Here is a 13397-nt window from a genome sequence, read left to right as displayed (position 1 = left end):
GGGCTGGAACAGTGCCAGAGGATGGTGGCTTGGTCCTGGCTGTGGTGCTGCAAGAGGTAGGCCAACTTATGGCCTGGGAAAGCAGTTGAGGACGGCCCAAAGCCTTGGGACCCTGGACCCGTGTGGGAGACCCAGAAGAGGCTCCTGGCTCTTGGCTTCGGATTGGCTCAACTTGGTCACCTGGGGAGTTAATCATCGGATAGAAGATCTTCCTCTCTGTGTCTCCTCTCTGTATATCTGACTTTCCAATTTAAAAAAATATTTAAAACAAACAATAACAAAAAGCAACAGGGTCTTAAATATTATATATATATATATATAATTTGCAAGGCTGAGTTAGAGCTGGAAAGATAGAGATCTTCAACCGCTGTTTCACTCCACAGACGGCCAGATGGGCAGAGCTGGATTGGTCCGCAGCCAGGGGCTTCTTCAGGGTCTCCCACATGGGCGCAGGACCAAAGCACCCTTGCCATCCCCTGGTTTCCCAAGCATGCCGCCAGACTCCACAGCGCTGGCCCCTGACCCCAACAGTGTGTTCTGAGCAGCTGCAGGGATGGAGCTGAAATGGGGCAGGTCTGAAAGGGACCGAGCACGAACGGACGAGCGTGAGGGACTCCATCACCGCAGCTGCCCACTGTCCAGCACGCTGGGGGCCTGGAACCAGCGCAGGACGCGCCCACCTGGGAGAAAGCGGTCCCTTTAAGAGGGTCGCGCCCCGCCTTCGAAGCCCCGCCCACACCGACGCACGTGCCGTCTGACGTCCCAGAGGAGCGGGACTCGAGGCAGTTTGAATGCCGGGCGCCCGGCGCTAGGGCGGCGGCTGCGATGTCGGTGTTAAGGCCGCTGGACAAGCTGCCGGGCCTGAACACGGCCACCGTCTTGGTAGGTGCGGGCTGCCCCGAGTTCCCAGCCTGCCTTGCTTCCGGGCCCGCGCCTCAGGCGCCCCGATCGCCGGGCTCTGAGGTGCCGGGAGGGAACCCTTCCACGGGGGGCGGGCAAGCCGCGCTCTGAGCCAATCGGAACAGCGGCCGTGTGAGACGGGCGGACGCACCCACCAATAGTGCGGCCCTTTTGTCCTTGGCGGGAGAGGGGGTCCGCAGGTGTGCCCACCTCGGGTGCCCAGCCCGGGCCTCCTCACGGGACATGGCGCTGCCCGAGCCGCCTGGGACGACGTGCGGTCGGATCCCCCCGAGGAGCGCCGAGGCCGCAGGGGCCGGGCCTCAGCTGGGCGCCTTCTCTCCCCGGGCAGCTGGTGGGCACGGACGACGCTGTGCTGCAGCAGCTGGCGGACTCGATGCTGCAGAAGAACTGCACCTCCGAGCTGAGGGTGTAAGTAGCCGGGGAGGAGTGGGCGGCGAGGGGCAGCTGCCTGCTCCGGGCGTGCCCGTCCATGGCCGCGGGAGGCTGTGCACAGCGGCGGACAGCCTGGGATGCCAGCTCGCCCGCACCCTGACAGGCAGCAGGTGCTGCTGGCTCCAGTGCTCGGGCTCCTGGCTGTGACCAGGCCCAGCCAATTAGGGACATTTGGGAAGTGAACCTGGTGGGAGGGCTCTCTGGCTCTTTATCTTTCAAAAGAAATGACCCCCCACAGTGCCCGGGTCCCTGCGGGTAGATCTGGAGGAGGCTCCTGCCTTCCAACCAGCCCATTTCGCCATCATGTCCATTTGGGGAATGAACCAGCGGATGGAAGATCTCGCTCCGCCTCTGTCTCCTCCCGCCAGCTTTCACTAACTCTGCCTTGCAAATCAATAGAATAAACCTTAAACTTAAAAAAAAAAAAAGGGCAGGCCCAGTGCAGTAGCCTAGCAGCTAAAGTCTTCACCTTACATGCACCGGGATCCCATATGGGCATTGGTTCTAATCCCAGCAGCCCCACTTCCCATCCAGATCCCTTCTTGTGGCCTGGGAAAGCAGTAGAGCAATCCAAAGCCTTGGGACCCTGCACCCGTGTGGGAGACCCAGAAGAAGCTCCTGGCTACTGACTTCGGATCGGCTCAACTCCAGCCATTGTAGCTGCTTGGGGAGCGAATCAGCAGATAGAAGATCTTCCATTCTGTCTTTCTCTGTATCTGACTTTCCAATTAAAAAAAAAAAAATTTTTTTTTTCTTAAGGCATTGCTACGTGGGAAAAGTATTCTAAACTTTAGGTGACTGTGTGGGTAAAGATTTATTTTATTTTTATTGGAAAGGCGGATATACAGAGAGGAGAGACAGAGAGGAAGATCTTCCGTCCGATGATTCACTCCCCAGGCGGCCTCAACGGCTGGAGCTGAGCCAATCTGAAGCCAGGAGCTTCTTCCAGGTCTCCCACGCAGGTGCAGGGTCCCAAAGCTTTGGGCCGTCCTCCACTGCTTTCCTGGACCTTAGGCAGGGAGCTGGATGGGAAGCGGGGCTGCCAGGATTGGAACCGGCGCCCATATGGGATCCCGGGCATGCAAGGCAAGGACTTTAACCACTGCGCCACCGCGCCGGGCCCTGGTTGGGTTTTTTTTTTTTCTTTTTTTTTTTTTAAGATTTATTTTATTTTTTATTACAAAGTCAGATGTACAGAGAGGAGGAGAGAGAGGAAGATCTGCCATCTGTTGACTCACTCCCCAAGTGAGCGCAACGGCCGGTCCTGCGCCGATCCAAAGTCTGGAACCAGGAGCTTCTTCCAGGTCTCCTACATGGGTGCAGGGTCCCAAAGCTTTGGGCTGTCCTTGACTGCTTTCCTAGGCCACAAGCAGGGAGCTGGATGAAAAGCGGGGCTGCCAGGACTAGAACCGGCGCCCATATGGGATCCCGGCGCGTTCAGGGCGAGGACTTTAGCTGCTAGGCCACGCTGCCAGGCCCTAAAACTGGGATTTGAACCTGTGAGGCGGGTTTCCCTCCATATGGCTCCAGGATAACACACACACACCCATAAAGCTCCAGGGTATCACAGACACACACCCCTCTTCCTCCAGTCCCTGTAGCTGGGCAGCTCTGGGCCAGCTCCTTCCCCAGATGCCCACCCTCCAAGGTGGTCACTGAGCTTGCACCCTTGCCAGAGTCCAGCTCCAGCTGAGTTCGGAGCTCGGGAAGGGTGCGTGGAGTCGGCGATAAAGAAAAGACACAGACACTTGTTGCGTTTTTGCTGCCTCCTTGCTTCTTGCTTGCCTCTTTTTCAAGAAGAAGCTGTTCTTTTTATTTTCTTAGACACATCACAAACCTCTGCACAAACATTTGATTTTTTATCTTTTACTTTAGAACTAAGACAGCATGCACAGATGTTCAATTAATTTTTACTTCATGGTCAACCAGGTGCTCTTAAAGATAATTCTGTAAGTTACTATAATCAGTTTCTTTAAAGCAAGCTGTTATTCATTCTTCAGAAGTGGCCACTAGGTGACAGCCAGAACTCCAAGGCCAAGGCACAGATGGTTGCCTACTAATCAGTAAAACATTCCTGCTGCATTTTATTTTCACAACTTTATCTATCACATAATGGGAGAAATACATCAAAAGAGAAAAAATATAAGGGTCTAAGACAAAAAGTTTCAAACATTAAATCCCCCTACGACTGCAGGCTCTACCGCCTCATAAGCAATCAAACAATAATCAAAAGTATATCTCTGTGATGTTAATAGAATCATCCTATATTTCCTCTAGTTAAAAGATTATGAAAGCGGCTAAAGCAGCTACATTTTCTATGCTCTAAAGAGTTGTAAGGACAGGTTAACCTTTAAGGTCACAGCAACTATATTTTTGCCATAGCAGTTTCAGCTCATACTCCCATCACTTCCATTAGTTTGTAAGATTCTTGTTAAGCCGTTTCCCAGAAGGCATGCTATATGTCTGGGCCCGATTTCAGGGCAATGGGTAGGCACACAATAAGGTGTCCAGAAATGGCATGGGTTTAATTGTAGGTTTAATTGTACTCCTGTGCGCAGTTAAAGGCCCACTCACCAAGACATCAATAACATTAACTCTTAAGCTCACAGTAGTTGCCAAAGCCATCTCACAGGGGCAAACAATGCCTCAATAGAGTACAGAATTCTTAGTGGGATACTTGAGTGTCCATGCAAACGGGGTGAGATTGCATCAAGGTGGTCAGAGAGAAATCGCCGGGCCCTGCCAAACTGCTGGAAGCTCCCCAGGCCCTGCCAAGCAGGGAGCTGTTCTCTTCACACCTTCGTGTCATCCATACCTACTGCACGGACCCCAGCACACCCTGGTGGGCAGAGGCATCAGGAGTGTTCTGGCCAGGCCTGGCTCCACCCACAGGAGAGGCAGGTGAGAGCAGAGAAGTCCGAGCCACCTGTTCCTCTGTGCAGGCCAGCGAGCCCGCGCCTGTGAGGGAGGTCTCTGTGTCTTCAGTCCCGTGATTTGTCTGTGTTCCAGCCACCTGGCCATGTCCCTCCCTCTGCCCTCCAGTCTGAGTCGGCCCCGGATTGACCTGGTCGTGTTTGTGATTAACCTTCACAGCAAATACAGGTGAGAGCTGGAGGCCGGGGTTACGGGCCGGCAGACCCTGCCAGACCAACCCAAGACCTCTGATGGCCAGGACTGGGTCAGCTTTGTGGTGAAGGTCACGTGTAACTCAAGGCCTCGGAGATGAGAAGGTGGGGACAGCCCACTGAGGCAGGCAAGCCACAGGGCCAGCGAGAGCCCAGAGCAGCCACACAGGCACGTGCAGGAGCTAGGGCTGGGAGCCACAGGAGCCCGCAGGCCAGCAGGTCCTCAGGCAAGTCGTCCTGGGTGCTGGGGCAGATCTGGGGAGTGCCTGGGCCCCAGCGGAAATGAGAGCCTTGCCCGGACGGGAAGGAGCATTTCCTGCAATTGATAAACTGCTGTAAATAACGAGGAATGCAAGTTGCAACGTGCACTGTTGACCCAGCAGACCCACTTCCAGGATCTGTCCTGACACTTGGTTGGACACGGATGTGTCCTTTTGTGACAGTGAGAATGGGAGATCATTATACACCTGTCCCTTGGGACCACACCTGTGGCAGATTGCGTGGGCGCCCTGCAGGGTGTGGCCGATTGATGTGTTCTGGTCCAAAGGCGTATGGATGCACGCGTGGAAGCCACACATACCACTGCCTATTTGCAAATAAAATTTAAAAATCCCAGCATTGCACCCCAAACTGCGGGCAGCTCCGGGGGTGCTGCGAGGGGCACTCGTGCCTTCCCTATTTGCATCCACGTTCATCGTCCGATTCTTTTGCAAGTGTGACTCACTTTGTAATTCGAGGTAGTTGACAGGACCAGGGGCTGTGTGCTGCGTCCCCGCCCTCGCTCTCGGTCCCCCATGGGGTCGGAGGAGGGCGGCTAGTGCTTGAGAGGTGACGTGATGTCCTCCGGTGCCTGTTCTTGCCCCAGCCTCCAGAACGTGGAGAAGTCCCTGTGCCACGTGGACGCCAGCTACTTCCTGGGGAAGGTGTGCTTCCTTGCCACCGGCGGTAAGTGCAACCCTGATTGACTGTCGTCCACCCAGCCGGGGGGTGGGGGAGCGCCGTGGCTGGGGACCATCTCCAGCGTCCAGGGGTCCCTGCGTGACTCCCCATGCTTAAGATCCAGACTCCTCGGAAGAAATGCGGTACTTTAAGCAGTCTGGCCTCCGCCTTCTTGTCTACTCTCACTTCCTCTTACTCATTCTTTGGGTCACCTCTGACATGGTTGGGGAGACTTTGTAACCGTGGCGATGACCCAGGCTAACCTTCACCTCGCTCTCCCGGGTGCCAGGCACTAGCAGTAGTTGCCTGGTGTTTAACATTCATCTCTGAGCTGAGAGTCACACGTCACAGCTGAGCTTGAGTGACTTGTCCACGGCCCCCACACCTGGCTGCACACTTGGCTGCCAGCTCCAAGACCCGGCCCCTGCTGAGCCCCACGTGGCCACCAGCTCCAGGACCCGGCCCTTGCTGAGCCCTACATGGCCGCCAGCTCCAGGACCTGGCCGCTGCTGAGCCCCATGTGGCCGCCAGCTCCAGGACCCGGCCCTTGCTGAGCCCCACATGGCCGCAAGCTCCAGGACCCGGCCCTTGCTGAGCCCCATGTGGCCGCCAGCTCCAGGACCGAGCCCCACATGGCCACCAGCTCCAGGACCCGGCCCCTGCTGAGCCCTACATGGCCGCCAGCTCCAGGACCGAGCCCCACATGGCCAGCAGCTCCAGGACCCGGCCGCTGCTGAGCCCACGTGGCTTCTCTCAGTCCTTTTTTCCTCTTTAAGTCCTCCTCTCCCCCACTTGTACCTCAGAACTCAGTGTCCCCAGCTCTGGGGATGTGTGGCCAGCTGGGGACGGCTGCACACAGACCACTCTCAGTAAGCACGGAAACGTTACTTCATCCACTCGGGGAGCTCAGTGGGCGGCAGCCCTGTCTCCCCTCATTTTGTAGAAGAGGAGATCGCAGCACGCACCAAGCACCCTGAACACCTTTGGCCTTCCTGCGTACCTGGAAAAGGTGACACAGAACTGTCACTGAGACCCGGGGTTCGGTGGGAAGTGAACTAGTGGCCAGGGCTTCTTGCATCCCAGCCCTAAGTATGGACCAAGCAGTCTGTAGATCCATAAATGACAAGCTGTCAGCACATAGCTCCCTAAGCGTGGGGCTGCAGCCTGAAGCTCTCTCTCACTTCCTTGCAGCTGGGCGGGAGAGCCACTGCAGCGTCCACCAGAACACTGTCGCCCGGCTGGCCCACACCTACCGAAGCCCCCTGCTCCTATGTGACTTGGAGGTAAGCACATTGCCCGTGACAGGGGGTGTAAGGCCAGTGGGCCTTTGGAACTCAGCAGGCACGTTGACGGTACCTGTTGAGGCATTTGCTGCCAGGTCAGGCTGCTGCCCAAGGCCCTTGGGTCTCGTCAGGGTGCCAGGTTTGGGGTGCTGGCTCTGCTTGCCGTTTCTGCTTCCTGCTCACACATGGGCTCATGGGGAGTGTGCGGTGGCCCAGGCACTTGGAGCTTTACTGCCCACTTGGGAGACCAGCTGGAGCTCCTGACTCCTGAATCTGGCCTGGCCCAGCCAGAGCTGGGCTTGTAAGGAGAGAAACCAGAGGATGGGATGGGGGAACCTTCTCTGTCTTTCTCTCTGCCTTTCAGATAGACATACAGACAGGCAGAGATCGGCCGAGGGCTCAGGGCCTGAGCTGCCCCCTCCTGGGCCCAGACCTCTGCTGTCGCCTTGGACACCTGCTTGTTGATGTCAAGGTTCATGTTGGACACTGACACCTCTGTGCTGGGGCTGGCACCTATCCCCAAAGGCAAGCACTGGATGCAGTCAGCTGTGTGGGGGCGTCCCCCCACTGTCTGGACCAGCACTCCCTCCTTGGAGGGCTGTGGACTGAATCCAGAGGAGATGGCAATAATCACTTCTGTTTTCTAGTAACTTCCCAGGGAAGCTGAGCATCGTGAATGTAGGCAGGGGGTGTGTCTGCATGTCTGGTTAGGATGGGGCCTGGGACACCTGCACCAGCGGACCCTTAGCCTGGGGTGCCCCTGTACCTGCACCCAGCTGACCCTTAGCCTGGGGTGCCCCTGGACCTGCACCCAGCTGACCCTTATCCTGGGGTGCCCCTGGACCTGCACCCAGCAGAGCCTTAGCTCAAGGTACCCCCAGACTTGCACCCAGTGGACCCTTAGCCCAAGGTGCCCCCGGACCTGCACCCAGCGGACCCTTAGCCTGGGGTGCCCCTGGACCTGCACCCAGCAGAGCCTTAGCTCAAGGTACCCCCAGACTTGCACCCAGTGGACCCTTAGCCCAAGGTGCCCCCGGACCTGCACCCAGCCGACCCTTAGCTCAAGGTGCCCCGGCTGCTCGGTCTCACGCTGACCTGGTTTGTGTAATGACTCTTTTGAGCATCCCCGACTGGCCCAAGACGTGGCCCCTTGCAGACGGGAGCCTGAGGCCTGGCACCTGGCCCAGCAGGGGTGTCTCACTCCCAGGCTTGCAGCTAGCCAGCACACAGCCCCTGGCTGGAGTGTAGCTGTCTCCCATAGCAACCTGCTGTCTGTGGCTTCTAACAAGGCTCCAACTCATCCCCAGTTTTGTTTGAAGCAGAATCTTGATTTTTTTTTTAAGATTTATTTTTTCTGGGGCCCAGCAGCGTGGCCTAGTGGCTAAAGTCCTTGCCCTAAATGCGCCGGGATCCCATATGGGCGCCGGTTCTAATCCCGGCAGCTCCACTTCCCATCCAGCTCCCTGCTTGTGGCCTGGGAAAGCAGTCAAGGGTGGCCCAAAGCCTTGGGACCCTGCACCTGCGTGGGAGACCTGGAGGAGGTTCCTGGTTCTAGCTTCGGAACAGCACAGGACCAGCCGTTGCGGTCACCTGGGGAGTGAATCATCAGACGGAAGATCTTCCTTTCTGTCTCTCTTCCTCTATGTATATCTGACTTTCCAATAAAAATAAATAAATCTTTTTTAAAATCTTGGAAAGTCAGATTTACAGAGAAAAGGAGAGACAGAAATATCTTCCATCCTCTAGTCACTCCCCAACTGGCTGCAGTGGCCAGAGCTGAGCCAATCCGAAGCCAGGAGCTTCTTCCAGGTCTCCCACGCGGGTGCAGGGTCCCAAGGCTTTGGGCCGTCCTCCACTGCTTTCCCAGGCCACAAGCAGGAGGCTGGATGGGAAGTGGAGCAGCCAGGACATGAGTCAGCGCCCCAATGGGATCCCGGCACATGCAAAGCGAGGACTTCAGGCACTGAGTCGGTCCGGCCTGAGAATCCTGACCTTTATGGCAGAGTTCAGGCGGTGCAGTTCTCTGTGTGGCCATTAGATGGCAGGCCACTCCAGGTCCTGGGCCTGTTTTTTTTTTTTTTTTTTTTTGAAAGGCAGTTACTGAGGGCAAAAAAAGAGATCTTCCATCTGCTGATTTACTCTTCAAGTGGTCCCAAGAGCTGGGGCTGGGCCAGGCAAACCCAGGAGCCTCTTCTTGGATTTTTATGTGGGTGCCTGCACCCACATTCCAGGACTTTTCCTGGGTGCATTAGCAGCGGCCACGTGGGATTCGAGCCACAGTTTATTGGCTACACAACAACGCCGGCCCCCCTGGTTCTCTTGTAACCTGAGGGTTTCTGTAGGAAGGAAAGGGGTGCGGCCAGCTGCTGGAGGCCACGCTGGTGCAGGGCAGCAGGAACTGCAGAAGCTCCTGGTCAGAACATGGGCCTGTGGCCCTCCCACGAAACCCCCATTTCTGTCTCCATCAGCCTGTGGCCCTCCCGTGGAGCCTCGCTGTGTCTGGAGACCTCCGTGTGGCGGAGTTGTCAGGCCCAGCTCACACGTCAGGAAGTCATCTTCTCAGGGAAGCAGCCACCTGGGTCGGCTGCTGGAGCCCCACGCTGGCCCCTAGGAGCACAGATGAAGCAGGACCAGCACTGCCGTCTCGGGACCCAGGGGGATGCAGCCAGGCGCTGTGACCACACGGGGCACACACATGTCGGGGTGCCGATCCGAGGGCCAGCTGCTTCACTTCCAGTCCTGCTAACACACCCAGGCGGCCGCAGTCGTGGCTTCTGTCCTTGGTCCCTGTCACCCATGTGGGCAACCCGGATGGAGCTCTAGGCTCATGGCTCCCCGAGACTCAGCTCCAGCTGTGGCAGCATTTTGGGGCATGAACCACCTGATAAAAGTTCTCTCTCTCCGTCTCTGACTTTCAAATCAATACTTTAAAAAAAAAATAGAATGAACTGGACAGATGCAGCAGGGATGTGCAGTGGCTTTGGGAAGCTGGCAGGCCTTCCTGGATGTGGCCAGCAAAGCCATGGCTTTCTAGCTCCGGAGCGTGAAGGGTGAGAGGCAGGGGCCTGGCCAGAGCCGGGAGGTAGCCATGGAGCCTAGGCAGCGGGGGCTGGACTTGAGCCACAGGACCCGGATGAGAGGATTCCCTGGACAGACACTTTGTAAGTCCCTGAGGGTCTGCCGAACAGCCTTCCAGGCGTCAGGGAGCCCAGATAACCAGAACCAGAGAACGTTCCCCTTCTGTTCTGGTTAAGGAAACAGGTGCATCACAGCTCCGAGAGGGGACCGTGACGTGTCAGGGATGAGATTCAGACAGGGGGACCAGACGTCCTCGCCACAAGCAGGACTGCACTTGGCAGGAGAAGCCGCCCAGGCAGGGCCAGCCAGGGAGCTCGCCTGAGTGTGCCAGGGGCAGCAGTCAGGCCCGCAGGGCTGAGCTCAACAAGCCAAAGGCAAGGCACTGAGAGACAAGTCAGGGACTGGGCCCTGTGGGTCACAGCCAAGACTGTGATCCTAGGCAGCACAGTTGGAGACCAGGGTCAGTCTGGAGGTTTCTTCTAGAAGTTTACCAACCTTGCTTGTTAAACCTCAGTCTCCTCCTGCCGGGGGTGGTCCCCATGTGGAGGAGGCTGTTGGAAGAAAGGGCAGGCCAAGGACAGGGACGCATTTGTAAGGTGGGGCATGTGCGAGGGGGTGTGGCCATGATGCTAGCACTGAGGCCTGCCCCCCAGCTGCACCCCTGGCGGCCGTGCAACCGGGGCGGCTGCCCCGTGCTGTCTCACACCCTTTTCTACTCTTGCCCGCAGGTGGAGGACTTCCGTGCCACCATGGCGCAGCGCCTGGTCCGCATGCTGCAGATCTGCGCTGGCCACGTGCCCGGTGTCTCGGCCATGAGCCTGCTGTCCCTGCTGAGGAGCTCCGAGAGCCCCTTCCTGGAGGACCTGTGAGGGCCTCTGGCCCCTGTGTGCAGGCCGCACTCCCACACTCCCCCACAGAACCCGGTCTCCTCCACGTGACATGGCTTCCCAGAAGTTATTTAAACCAAGGGTTCATGGCTAAAAACATTTGGAAAAATCGCAGTCATCCACCACTGTGACTCTGCAGGAGAGGACAGAGCAATAAGTTGTGGGGTAAGGGGCACGTGCACCCCACATCCCGGCCCTGCTGGTACAGCGCCTGCTTGCTGCCTCTGGGAACCTCGGATTCCCCAGGTGTGAATGGAGGTATCAAACTGGGGATAATTTTGGATTAGTTTTGAGAGACAGAGAGCAGAGGTGGTCCATTTCTCGAATGCCCACCATGGCATGGAGGCTGGACCAAGTCAGCCGAGAACGCGATCCATGCGGGTGAAGTCGGAGCCAGGTGTCGGACCCCAGGACCCCGGGTACGGAGACCCTGAACCAGCGTTTGAACCTCTAATCTGAGCAGCTCCTGCCCACCTGGGAAGACAGAATGCAACCTGAGAGCTTACGATTGCCTCCCTCACTTGACAATGTGATTCGTAACACACTGTGTTAGCGACAGCAGGGCCCTCAGCAGACAGGTGCTGGTGTGTAAAACTGCATAAATCTGGGTTCAAACACTGGACGCAGCCTCCTGACCTTGAAATGGGGACCATCGCCTGGTCAGCAGGCATGGCATGTCTGACCAGGAGCCTGCAAACCTTCGGTGAGCAGTGTTGGGTCCTGGGCTCTGGGCTCTGGGTGGCACCTCCTATGGGAACCCCTTGGCCCCTGGCTCCCAGGTGCCGAGCTGCCACTCTAGGGCCCAATAGGAACCTTGATCTTGCTGCTGGGGTTTGAGTCCAATGCAGCAATTCCACCGAGTTCCACGGCTCTGGGAGAGGGCAAGCCAGGCCATGGCACCACCCTGTGCTGCCCACCTCCATCTGCTTGCAGGCTTCTGACGTCGGTGGTATGATTTCTGCCTAGCTCCAGCCGCTGAACCACCTCGGCCTTCTGCCTGTACCCTGGCTTGTTTGCCTGGGTGTCTGGGGGCGTCCCCACTGCAGTCGGCAGGGCTGTCTCCAAGCCCCGGGTCAAGACAGCTAGGACACTGGGCACACGCAGAGAGGACCACACTGCTTTGGGACTTGAGCAGGCGAGGCTAGTGCAGGGGATTCCCCGAGAGCCAGGTGTTTGCTGGAGAAGGTGGGGAACTCCTGTGGAAGCTGGAGGTACAGATGTGGTCCCCAAAACTGGCCTCAGAGGGCCCAGGGCTCCCAGGAGCCAGCATGGCACCCACCTTGAGGATCCTGGGCTGCAAAGGAGGGCCGGGGGTGGGGAAGGCAGCGGGCACATGTGCCACCTCAGAGCCTCACAAGAGGCCTTCCTCAGCCCTGCCCACCCCCTGCCAGCAGGAGCACCTCTCAGGCCTCCACGCCACGTTTTCTTTGCCACCTGGTGCCATTTAACAAGTGGCATTGCATTCTGCAGCTGAGGCCCTGGGAGCCTTCCAAACTGTGGCAAAACACACTGCTCTCCTGGCTGCCAGTCCCCAGCGCACTCGGCAGTTCTGGCACCAAGAGGCCACCCGCCCCTGCCTGCTGCAGAGCCGAGCCAAGCTTACATGGCAGCCGGGTACCTTCCTGGGCCCCTCCCCAGCAGGCTGGAGGTGGGTGCCTGGGGAATGTGCTCACCACCACAGTGACCAGAGGCCAGTGCCATAGTGCAGGAGTGGCATTGTGCCATGGCTTGTAGGTTTTGGTGCTTAGTGATGCTGTGGAGGCCGAAGGTTGGGTGTGTCCGCTTCCTATTGGCCTAGCCGCAGGAGGCGACCTGCCCTCAGTAAGCCTCAATCCCCTTATCTGCAAAATGGGGCCAGGCTCCCTGATGCCCTCTGCCCAGCTGGCAGAGAGACTGTGGGCAGCCGTGGTCACACGGGAGGACACTCCTGATGGTGGCTGCAGATCTGAGGAGCAGGGCAGCTCAAGGTCACTGCCAGCTGCGTGGGTATGTGCAGTACCTGGAAGGGCAGGCCTTGTTGCAGGTTCATCTGTTCCCTTCGCAGCCATCTCCCTGGCCAGGACGCAGGGTGCTCCCAGTGAGGGTGGGGCTCCCTAGGGACAGCCACACAGGGGAAGTGGTATGGTGGGAAAGGACCCCAGCTATGCCCCCATCACCTCTAGGGGCCCCAAGGAAAACGGGAGAGCCGATGCTGGCCTCTAGCTCTCCCGACGGCCCATGGGCTCCCTCCCTCCCCGACAGACGAAACGCGGCTCTGGCCAAGGGACCTTTCCCAGAAGGCCTTGCTGGCTTGCCACCCTCGTGCCCCACTCTGCTGCCCTCCCATCTCCTGGGGACTGGGGAGTGCAGGCAGAGAATCCTTGTGGAAGGACCCTACACACAGAGACCTGGGCAGGAGGGTGCTGCCAGGGCCTGCACAGATTTGAGTTCTGCCGCAGGGTGACGAGGGAAGTATGGGGGCAGCCCCCCACCCCTGACCTGGGCTGAGATGGCCTTCCACAAGAGACCCCCTTGTACCTGGGGCCAGCACAAGAGGGGTGCCCAGGCCAAGGGGCCAGATCTGACCCCTCCAACTCCCTGTCACTGTCCACAGCTGGTGTGCAGAGTGAAGGGCCCAGGGACTGGCCCAGCCTGTCTTCCCCATGCGACACGCTGTCCTTGGCAGGAATGGCCCTGCCACCTTCCCACAAAGAGGAGTGGGCTCAGGGTCCTGCCCGGGGCCCAGCCCATTT

The 13397-nt window shown here is 58.1% G+C and overlaps 1 protein-coding gene across 2 annotated transcripts; it reads left to right on the top strand.

The window, feature by feature from the left end:
- Positions 1 to 791: 791 nt before the first annotated feature.
- CENPM (centromere protein M) lies at positions 792 to 11429 on the top strand. Of its 2 annotated transcripts, XM_040986908.1 has the most exons (6): positions 792 to 882; positions 1250 to 1329; positions 4363 to 4455; positions 5344 to 5423; positions 6609 to 6700; positions 10507 to 10721. In XM_040986908.1, the coding sequence occupies exons 1-6, from the start codon at positions 826 to 828 to the stop codon at positions 10645 to 10647; spliced, it is 543 nt and encodes a 180-aa protein (XP_040842842.1). In that variant the 5' UTR covers positions 792 to 825; the 3' UTR covers positions 10648 to 10721. The 2 variants fall into 2 exon arrangements, with proteins under 2 accessions (XP_040842842.1, XP_040842831.1); XM_040986897.1 differs by lacking the exon at positions 6609 to 6700 and having other exon boundaries at positions 10507 to 11429.
- The last annotated feature ends 1968 nt before the right edge of the window (positions 11430 to 13397 follow it).

This window comes from Ochotona curzoniae, unplaced genomic scaffold (genome assembly GCF_017591425.1).
Source record: "Ochotona curzoniae isolate NIBS_2020 unplaced genomic scaffold, NIBS_Ocur_1.0 contig_1014, whole genome shotgun sequence".
NCBI lineage: Eukaryota > Metazoa > Chordata > Mammalia > Lagomorpha > Ochotonidae > Ochotona > Ochotona curzoniae.
Note: the sequence above shows the minus strand (reverse complement) of the source record. Positions and strands in the feature narration are given on the sequence as shown.